The following is an 11,522-nucleotide window of genomic DNA, read 5'->3' as shown; positions in this document are numbered from 1 at the left end:
TAACGGCGATTTTCCTGCTCCTCGGATGCTGACTGACCTGCTGCGCTTTTCCAGCACCACACTTTTAAACTCTGGTCTCCAGCATCTGCGGTCCTCACTTTGTCCTATAGATTTTATTATTCACTTTCTTTCTTCTTGGACATTCTACAGTCGTTGATGAGTAAGGAACGATTATATCATGATGCATATGTTATCACAACTGTGTGGAACAGGGTGTCAGTGTTTTGCAAATTATGAAAGTCAATCAACCATAAAACTAAGACTTTATCTCTGGAACACTAGGTGGAGCACTTCCACAAATTTGCAGATGCTATCAGTGAACAAGTGACTTCCTGTCTGGCTGCATCAGTGAATAGGTCTTTAATATTTTAAAGATAAAATGAAAAATAAATATGGTATAATGTGAAAAATAAGAATGCTGTTCAGACAAGTTAGCAGTGAAGTAAGATGTCTTTTTAGGATACCACAATAAGTTCCAGAAGGGAAAGACAGTAAAACTAATGAATGACTTGTTCTGGTTCAACTTATCTTGAATGCCTCACGATGGAGCTCCAATCTCACCAGTATCAACTATGACTTTTTTTTAAAAAAAATGTTTTTGTCACGCTGAGAAAATCCTTATCCTTCTTGGAGTTAGTTCTGTAGGTGGCAAAAAAAGGATCTCAACTTTGTCTCACTTACAATTTATAATGTTTTAATATGTTGGTAAAAACAAGAGAAAAAAGAACACCTTTTTAAAAATGTGTTTTATTGCACTTCTGCCTCAGTTATTTGGTACTTGAGTACAGTAGTCTCTCTTCCCCCCGCCCCCCCCCTCCCTCCACTGTACACATGGGGGATACCTTCCAAGACCTACTGTGGAAGCCCTAAATCGCGGATAGGAGTGAATCCATTCATTTCAATGGGAAACTTACTTTCACAGCGGCCCCCCCCACCCCAGTTCCAGAAGGTTCCCTATAATATGTTCGGGCCGCGATAAACCTCAGGTAACTGAAACTGTGGAAAATGATTCCGTGGATACAGGGGTTGCTCTGTATTACTGAAATTTATATGCCCTTTTCTCCTGTGGCATCAATAATGTGATGGAATGGATTCCATTGCTTTGATGAGTGCAGCTTCAACCAGGACAAAACTGTCCACTTGATTGGCCTTCGATCCATGACCTTAAGCATTAATTTTCTCTACCAGCAGCACAACATGTTGTACTGACTGTGCTGATACATCACAGCAACTTGCCAACTTTCTAGAAATTCTAAACTATGACCTCTACCACCAATGAAAACAAGGCAAGCAGACTCATGAGGACACCACTAACTCCAAGTTTCTGTTCTCTCAACAATATGTGGCCAATACTGTGGAGTGGCGAGCATGATATATAGCTGTCTTAGGGCTAACTTACACCTCTTAAAGGGGAGTTGCTTTGTGACTGGAGAAAGTGCTGGAAATAGTGCAAGGGAACATTGACAAGTTGAGTCACCTGGCAGAGTGTGGATTCCCAAGATTTTTGGGATTGTACTTCGTGAAGGAAGTGAAAAGAAGCAGAGCAGCTCTGTGCCTGCTGGGGGGATTGGGGATGGTGGTGAATGCTGTTGTTCTTCAAAAAATGGTGGGAGCAGAAACCTGTGTCAGGAATCAAACCCTGAGAAGCAAAGAAGTTGCATGAGATTTGATCTCGCCCAGATAGTCAAGGGTGTACAATATTGTACCAACTACATTACAAAGCTCAAATATAATTAATTTAGAAATTTCTAGAAATTTCTACCAATCAGCACTTGAACCTGCCATTCATATGCTTCACCTATCATTTAGCATAACTGCAGACCTCACACATGAATTCATGATGAGAATCAATTCGTGCAACAGATTGCACAACCCTCACTCATATACTTTAAATTGTCTTTTTCAAGACAGCATACAACTGGAGGCAGCAGGAGATAATCATTGGGAGACAGATGAGTCTACATGTCTGAACCCCTATTTTATACATGGTATTGACCATTTATGGGATAACCATAAATGTGTGGTTGTGGGGCTGCTAAAAACTATCAACGATGGCCTCAGGTATCTCCCACCCAATCCTCATCCTCATAGAACTCTTCTGATTTATAAGCTGCAGATGGTGAAAATATACACCTCCTATTTCCCCATCATCACCCCTTTAATTCCCTGCACAACCTGATCCTTGTGTTTCCCTCAGGAATTAAATGCTTGGTTTATTGGGAAGCCTGCTGTCAATGTCAAGGAGCATGGAAGAGTCTGGCTGTTATTTAATACAGCTTTTGCACAGAGCTTGGAGTCTGTCCTTTCCAAACTGGAAGTGTTAGCAAACTCTGCTCACACATGTGGACCCAAGCATGCTGCTGGACCTGATAGTTGTGTCTCAGCCTTCACTGCAGCACAAGAATGTCTGAGTTCTGCTGTGAAATCTTGGACTGAGTTCATGCAAGATCAGCTCGCTGCCATCATGGTTCTGGATTACCCTGTAAGATGTTTGCAAAGGGTCATGGCAGTGCAGCAATCCACCATCCAACAGATGATTAGAATTTCTAAGACATTGCTCTGGGGCACGTGGCAATGGTTTCATGGGCCACAAAACTGTTGTTTTCTCTCAGGAAGACAGTTTTCATCTTTCCACCACAGCCACTCTGCCAGTGCCCTTATTGTTGCCTCTCAGGCAGCATTGAGACAGCTACCACCTAAGGCTGCAACCAGGCCTTCTCAGGCCAGAGCTTTTGGGGTCATCCTGTAAGGTCACTTCTCACTAAAAATCAACAGATATCCATCAACTATGCACAACATTGGAACAGTAGGACAGGCAAAGGCACATAGAACTTAGGAAAAAATGCATGCAATGACTTCTGCATGCAATATGGCATGATTGTACTGAAAAAGTTTGGTATGGAATTTTTATCTTCGGTGACTTTTAGTTTTCTATTAAGGCTCAGCAAACAAGAATGAAAGAGGGCAGGTGAGGTGTGGGACTGTTAGCAGAAGGGGCATTGGGCTTGTAATTACTGGTTTTGCTCTGAAATGAATTTTACTTGGCCAACTAACCCTGAGTCTAACCCTGTCTTTCCCTCTCTCCTTCTTCTCTCCCTCCTTTTCATGTTCCTGTTCCTCAGGTCTTCAATATACAGTTGGTGGCAAGGGATGTCTCCTCATGGTGCCAGTGTTGTGCAGACTACAGCAGTCCACTATACCTCTTGAGTGAAATGTTGCTGGCTATCGTATGGCTCCTCCAGTGTGGACCAGGCAGTGGAAGGACGTTCAACACACTGATGGTAAGCCCTATCATAATTTTTGTGCCGGCATAGCTTTCATTATATGCATATATACAAAGTTTGTGCACCAGTGTCATTAGGCCTGTAGTTAGCAGATGACTTTTGGATCGTTTCAGAGAACATCTCTGGGACACCCTCACTAACCAACCCCATTGCACTATGGCTGAACACTTTAACTCCCCTTCCAACTCCACCAAGCACATGCAGGTCCTGGGCCTCCTCCATCGCCAAACCCTAACCACCCGATACCTGGAGGAAGAATGCCTCAACGTCTGCCTTGGGACCTCCAATGACATGGGATCAATGTGGATTTCACCAGTTTCCCCATTTCCTCTCCCCCCAACTTATCCCAGGCCACCTTCCAACCCGGCACCACCCTTTTGAAAGGGCCTACCTGTCCATACTACTTCCCACCTATCTGCTCCACCTTCTCTGACCTATCATTTTCACCCCCATCTTCATCTACCTATCACATTCCCAGCTACCTCACCCCAAGCCCCACTCCCCTCCCATTTATCTCTCAGCCCCTGTGGCCTGAAAGCTTCATTCTTGATGAAGGACTTATGCCCGAAACGTTAATTCTTCTGCTCCTCGGATGTTGCCTGACCTGCTGTGCTTTTCCAGCACTAAGCTCTTCAACTCTGAACTCCAGCATCTGCAGTCCTCACTTTCTCCTAGTAGTCATCTTTGTTTTACATATAGAAATATATTGGTATCTCTGTTCAGTAAGGAATGAGAGTAGAAAAATTGTGGAGTTACTGAATCACAGAATCACAAAATTGTTACAGCACAGAAGGAGGATATTCGGCCCTATGCTGGTTCACATTTTGAGCATATAAGCATTAACAGTAAACTGAAGGTTTGTGGTTCATATGTGTATTCATAAGATTAGTGGGGTTTAGTAGGCTTATCTTCAGGCTCAGACTCAGTGTCCTTCTCTGCTAATTGTTGCAGCTGGGTCTCCTAATTGATTGATCCATCTCGTGTGGACTACTTGCACCCTTTGTCAGTTGCATACCCTCTCCTCCTCCCATTGAGTCATAAAGATGTATAGCACAAAACAGATCCTTTGGTCCAACTCGTCTGTACTGACCAGATATCCTGTTAATCTAGTCCCATTTGCCAACATTTGGCCTCTGAACCTTTCCTTTCCATAAATCCCTTCAGATGCCTTTTAAATGTTGTAATTTGTACCAGCCTCCAATACTTCCTCTTGCAGCTCATTCCATACATGCATCATCCTCTACATGAAAACATTGTCCCTGAGGCCCCTTTTATATCTTTGTCCTCTCACCTTAAACCAATGTCCTCTAGTTTATGGACTCCTCTATCCTGGTGAAAAGACCTTGACCTTATCCATGCCTCCCCCCCATAATTTTATAAGGTCACCCCTCAGCCTCCGATGCTCCAGGGAAAACAGCCTCAGCCTGCTCAGCCTCTCCCTGTAGCTCAAACCCTCCAACCCTGCCAACATTCTTGTAAGTCTTTTCTGAACCCTTTCAAATTTCACAACATCTTTCCTATAGCAGGGAGACCAGAATTGAATGCAGTATTCCAAAAGTGGCCTAACCAATGTCCTATATATCTGCACCATGACTTCCCAATTCCTGTACTCGATGCACTGACCAATAAAGGCAAGTATCCTGTCTATCTGCAACTTGACTTTCAAGGAACTATGAACCTGCACTCCAAGGTCTCTTTGTTTAGCAACACTCCCCATTAAGTATATAAGTCCTGTCCTGATTTGCCTTCCCAAAATGCAGCACCTCTCATTTATCTTAATTAAACTCCATCTACCACTCCTCAGCCTTTGGCCCATTTGATCAAGGTCCCATTGTGTTCTGAGGTAATCTTCTTCACTGTCCACTACACCTCCAATTTCTGTGTCATCTGCAAATTTACTAACTATGCGCTTTATATTCAGATCCAAATCATTTATATAAATAATGAAAAGTTGTGGTCCCAGCATTGATCCTTGTGGCACTCCACTGGTCATAGGCCTCCAGTCTGAAAGAACCCTCCACCACCACTGCAACCTTTGAGCCAGTTCTGTATCCAAATGGCCAGTTCTTCCTGTATTCCATGTGATCTAACCTTGCTAACCAGCCTACCATGAGGAATCTCGTCGAATGCCTTACTTAAGTCCACATCGATCACATCCACTGCCCTACCCTCATTAACCCTGTTCGTAACTTGTCCAAAAAACTCAATCAAGTCAGTGAGGCATGATTTCCCACGCACAAAGCCATGTTGACTATCTCTAATCAGTCCTTGCCTTTTCAAATACATGTAAATCCTGTCCCTCAGAATACTCTCCAACAAATTGCCCACCGCTGATGTCAGTTTTAGTTCCCTGGCTTTCCTTACTATTTTACTTAAATAACAGTACAACCTGAGCCAGTCTCCAGTCTTCTGGCATATCACTCATGGCTATCGATGATACAAGTACCTCAGTAAGAGGCCCAGCAGTCGCTTACCTAGCTTCACACAAAACTTTAGGGAACAGTTGAACAGGTCCTGGGGATTTATCCACCTTTATGCATTTTACAACATCCAGCACCTCCTTGTCTGTAATATGACACTTCTCAAGATATCACTATTTATTTCCCCAAGTTCTCCAGCTTCCATATCCTTCTCCATAGTAAACAGTGATGCAAAATATCCCTTCAGTATCTCCCCTGTCTCTTGTGGTTCCACACACTGGTGACCTTGCTAATCTTTAAGGGGTTCTGGATTAGCCTTTAACCACGTGGGAAGGGAAATTGCGGTCTCTAAAGAAGGAGGCCATCTGGTGTGCTCTCTGCCTTTATTCCTGATGAAGGGCTTTTGCCCGAAACTTCGATTTTGCCTGTCCTCGGATGCTGCCTGAATTGCTGTGCTCTTCCAGCACCACTAATCCAGAATCTGGTTTCCAGCATCTGCAGTCATTGTTTTTACCTAATCTTTAAGGGGCCCTATTCTCTCCCTGGTTATTCTTTTGTCCTTAACTTATTTGTAGAATCCTTTGTTTTCTCCATAATCCTATTTGCCAAAGCTTTCCCATGTCCCCTATTTACCCTCTTGATTTCTCTATTAGGTATATTAATGCTGCCCTCATACTCCTCTAGGGATTCACTGAATTCCAGCTGTTTATACCTGACATATGCTTCCTTCTTTCTCTTGATCAGAGCCTCAATTTCTCCAGTCATCCACCACTCCCTCTACCTCCCAGCTTTGCCCTTCACATTAACAGGTACATGCTGTCCCTGGACTCTTGTTATCTAATTTGATTTGATTTGATATATTGTAATGATATGCACCTAAGTACAATGAAAAGCTTTGTTTTGTGAGCAGTGCAGGCAGATCCTAGCAAACGAGAACATATAGATCATAGGGTGCTTACACAGAGCGAGGCCTACAGATTACAACTGCACAGGATGTACACAAAGCAAGATCAACATTAGCAAGATTTAACATTATTTGAAGTGAGAGAGTCCATTCAGCAGGTGAATAACAGCAGGGAAGAAGCTATTCTTGAACTTGTTGGTGCATGTATTCAAATGTCTGTATCTTCTGCCTGGTGGAAGAGGTTGTAAGAGAGCATTATCTGAGTGGGAGGGGTCTTTGATATTGCTGGCAGTCTTTCCACAGCAACCAGAAGTATAAATGGGGGTCCATGGATGGGAATTTTTTTTATTGATTCATTTTTTAGGATGTGAGCATTGCTGGCTGGCTAACATTTATTACCTGTGCCTAGTTGCCCTTGAGAAGGTGTTGGGGAGCTGCCTTCCTGAACCACTGCAACCCACCTGCTGTGGGTTGACCCACAATGCCATTAGGGAGGGAATTCCAGGATTTTGACCTAGCGACAGTGAAGGAACGGCGATATATTTCCAAGTCAGGATGGTCAGTAGATTGGATGGGAACTTGAAGGTGGTAGTTTTTCCTTATATCTGCTAGATGGAAATGGTCGTGGGTTGGAAGGTGCTGTCTGAGGATCTTTGGTGATTTTCTGCAGTACATCTTGTAGATAGTACATACTGCTGCTACTGAGTGTTGGTGGTGGAGGGAGTGGAGGCTTGTGATATAATGCCAATCAAATGTGACTCAGTGGTTAGCATTGCTGCCTCACAGCACCAGGGTACCAGGTTCGATTCCAGCCTCAGGTGACTGTCTGCGTGGATTTTCTCCGGGTGCTCCGGTTTCCTCCCACAGTCCAAAGATGTGCAGGTCAGGTGAATTGGCCATGCTAAATTGCCATAGTGTTAGGTGCATTAGTCAGAGGGAAATGTGTCTGGGTGGGTTATGCTTCAGAGGGTCAGTGTGGACTTGTTGGGCCGAAGGGCCTGTTTCCACACTGTAGTAATCTAATCTAATCTCTAATCTAAAGCGGGCTGGTTTGTCCTGGATGGTGTCAAGCTTCTTGAATATTGTTGGGGCTGCACGCATCCAGACCGGTTGGAAGTATTCCATTGCATTGTGACTTGTGCCTTGTAGATGGTGAACAGGCACTGGGGAATCAGGAAGTGAGTTACTTGCCACAGTATTACTAGCCTCTCACCTGCTCTTGTAGCCACTGTGTTTATGTGGTGAGTCCAGATGAGTTTCTGATCAATGATAACTCAAAGGATATTGATGGTGCGGGATTCAGTGATGGTAACACTATTGAATGTCAAGGGGCAGTGATTAGAATGTCTCTTATTGGTGATGGTCATAGCCTGGCATTTGTGTGGAGTGCATGTTACTTGCTGTTTGTCAGCCCATTGGGTTCTGTGATGGTCTGGGCTGTGCACACGACCTTATGTTGTTTCTTATGCAGCCAGACAGTATGCTTTATGTGGTGAATCTGTAGAAGTTGGTGAGGGTCCTTATGGACATGCTGAATTTCCTAAGCCAACTGAGGAAGAAGCAGTGTTGTGCCTTCATGACCGTCGCATCCACATGGGAAGTCAAGGATAGATTTTTGGTTATCGTCACTCCCAGGAACGACACTCTCGACCCTCTCCATCTCAGCTCTGTTGATGTAGATGGGGGCGTGACCTCCTCTTTCCTTCTTGAAGTCAATGGTCAGTTCTTTTATTATGCCAACATTGAGAGAGAGGTTGGTCTAATTGCACCATGCAACCAAGCTCTCTATCTCTTTCCTGTATTCTGACTCATCGTTGTTTGGTAGGATTCATCTGTCCTACCATGGCGATGTCATCAGCAAGCTTGTAGATGGCATTGGTTCAGAATTTAGCTACACAGTCGGGAATACAGTAGGAGGCTGAGAATACATCCTCGATGGTCTCTAGTGTTGAGAGTTATTGTGGAAAAGGTGCCATTACCTATCTTCACTGATTGTGGTCTGTGGGTCAGGAAGCTGAGGATCCAGTTGCAGAAGGCGGAGCTGAGACCTAGGTCTTGGAGTTTGGAGATCGGTCTGGAGGGAATTATAGTGTTGAAACGGAGCTGTATTTGATGAGTAGGAGTCTCAAGTAAGTGTCCTTGTTGTCCAGATGTTCCGGGGGTGAGTGTGGGCCTGTGATGTTGGCAGGCAAATTGCAGGGAGATCGAGGCAGGCTGGGAGGCTCGAGCTGATATGGGCCATAACCAGCCTTTTGAAGCACTTAATGATTATTGAGGTCAGAGCCACTGGACAGTAGTCATTAAGGCACGTTGCATGTGGTTTCTTTGGTACAAGGATGATGGCGGTACTGTTGAAGCAGGTGGGTATCTTGGCTTGTAGGAGGAAGAGGTTGAAGATATCAGTGAATATCTCTGCCAACTGGTCCTTGTAAGATCTAAGTGCATGGCCAGGGACTCCATCTGGGCCCACCACTATCCTTGGGTTGACTTCCAGGAAGACCGATCTGACATCAGCAATGATGACGGAGGGAACAGGTATGTCCGAGGCGGTTGGGGCAGGTGACACAGTGCTGCTGGCATTCTGCTCTGTGGGATTCAAGATTATAGGTCTCTTCCATAACCCACTCACAGGCACTTTATATCTACTCATTCACAAATCCCTACTATAACATGGTCTCATTCATTCATTCATAAAACCGTGTTTCAGTAGTATATTTTACTATCACAAGATAGACCAAATTAAAACGACCCAAGACTGCAGTTGTGGAGTTTAGCAGAAACCCACAGGGCAGGAAAGAATAAAAGGGGAGAATTAATTGAATCAGGGAAACTTCATTAGATCAGAATCAAAGTTTTCAGTGACAAAAATAGTGATAAAAAGGGAACTAACGAGAGCAGGTAGGTGTGACCGTCCAACACAGTAAAAGCAACAGCTGGAGGCAACCGCAGAGTGTTTATGTTTGGTTTAAACCATTGAACTGAACAGAAAATTCTCAATTACCTGTCTGAATGGGTCAGTTTCAACTACTTTACAGATAAAACAAACAAACCATTGAAACCATGGAAAAGAGAGTCATTTCAATTATTCTGAGGGCTTTGACTGAAGGGATAACTGTAAGGTAACTTTTTTCTTTTTTTCCTTTGTCTGACACTCCTCATCATTTTTTTTCTTATTTACCCCCACCCTATCGTCTAACTGCAGTAGTGCTTATTTTTCCCCAGCACCCATGTGTGTATGCAGGTGTGAGACATAGTGAAAGACACAAGGTGAACTGTAAGGTAACATCACAGGAGGGCTGTGATTTGATTGGCTACTAAGGGGTCTGCTAACTTTGAATCCGTGCTAAATTGAATCTTGTTAATTTATTGGTTACAACTTATTGGTTACAACTTGCATTCAGGTTGAGAAAATAAGCAGATATAAAAACAGTTAAAAATCATATTCAAAACTAATTAAATAAGATAAGGATGGAGGGTCAGGTGATGTGTTGTTTCTGCATGATGTTGGAGCTGGTGGGTCCCATTGTGGTTCCCTGAGACCATGTCGGTAGTAAATGGTTGCTGGAAGAATTCTGGCTCAGAGTCGAGCTGGAGTCTGAGCTTCAAACACTGCAACAATCAGGGAGGGGGAGAGTTACCCAGACGCTGTGTTTCAGGAGACGGTCACACCCCTTAGACTAACTGACACAAATCTAGCCAGTGGTCAGGGACAGGAGGGTTTGGCTCTGAGTGAGGCAGGTAGAGGGATCCAGGATGTAGAGTTGCAGGAGCCTCAGTACACTTCCTTGTCCAACAGGTTCAAGAGTTTTGCTCCCTGTGTGGTTGGGAATGGGGTCTGCAGGGAGGATGAAATGACTGACCACTATACCGTGGTACAGGGAGCGATTCAAGTGGGGGGAGAGAAGAGAAACATTGTAAGTGGGGATAGTATAATTAGAGGCATAGACACAGTTCTCTGTGACCAGGATCGAGAGTCCCTAAGGTTGATTTACCTGCCTAGTGCTCAGGTTCGGGATATCTCATCTGGGCTGCAGAGGAACTTGGAGTGGGACGGTAAAGATCAAGTGGTCATGGTCCACATGGTAAAACTAGGACAGAGGTTCTGCTAAGGAAGTATGAAAAGATAGGAGCTTAATTGGAAAGCAGAACCAAAAAGGTAATAATCTCTGAATTACTACCTGAGATTAAAGCAGATTAAAGCAGACTCAAAGTTTGGTGTGGGAGAAATGGGTTTGACTTCATGTGACATTGGCACCAGTACAGAGGAAGAAGGGACCTGTTCCAATGGGATGGTCTTCATCTGAACTGTGCTGGGACCAGAGTCCTAGTGAATCACATAACAAGGGCTGTAGACAAGGCTTTAAACTAAATGGTGGGGGGAGAGGAGGGTTCAGTTATAGGAGAAATTTGAAAACCTGAATTAGAGGAGGTAAGAATGCAGAACTCAGGAGAAGTTATTAAAATCTCCAGCAGAGACACAAATAGAACAAAGTATTTGGAAAGGGTTAGCAATCAAACTTCAAGCACACTGGATAAATGAATGACAATGAGAAGAGGGACGGTTAATACAGGATTGAAGATGTTATATCTGAATGCACACAGTATAGGGAATAAGGTATATGAGCTTGTGATGCAGATCAGAATTGTTAGGTATGACATGGGTATCACGAGACGTGGCTGCAAGGGGGTCGGGATTGGGAGCTGAATATTCAAGGATAGGCAGGTGGACAGAGGGGGTGGGATCGCCTTATTAGTAAGAAATGAAATTAAATCAATGGTAAGAAACCAAGTAAGTGTTGAATCTGTATGGAAAGAATTGGGGAACTGGAAATGTGTTGCTGGAAAAGCGCAGCAGGTCAGGCAGCATCCAGGGAACAGGAGAATCGACGTTTCGGGCATAAGCCCTTCTTCAGG

At 44.1% G+C, this 11,522-nt stretch overlaps 1 protein-coding gene across 2 annotated transcripts in view; it reads left to right on the top strand.

The window, feature by feature from the left end:
* LOC122552993 overlaps positions 1-11,522 on the top strand; it is a 69,293-nt gene that overhangs the window by 37,030 nt on the left and 20,741 nt on the right. For both annotated transcript variants that reach the window (XM_043696349.1, XM_043696350.1), the window contains exon 3: positions 3,123-3,281. In XM_043696349.1, coding sequence (XP_043552284.1) covers positions 3,123-3,281 — 159 coding nt within the window. The remainder of the gene's footprint in view (positions 1-3,122; positions 3,282-11,522) is intronic.

The sequence above is a fragment of the Chiloscyllium plagiosum genome, chromosome 9 (assembly GCF_004010195.1).
Source record: "Chiloscyllium plagiosum isolate BGI_BamShark_2017 chromosome 9, ASM401019v2, whole genome shotgun sequence".
NCBI lineage: Eukaryota > Metazoa > Chordata > Chondrichthyes > Orectolobiformes > Hemiscylliidae > Chiloscyllium > Chiloscyllium plagiosum.
Note: the sequence above shows the minus strand (reverse complement) of the source record. Positions and strands in the feature narration are given on the sequence as shown.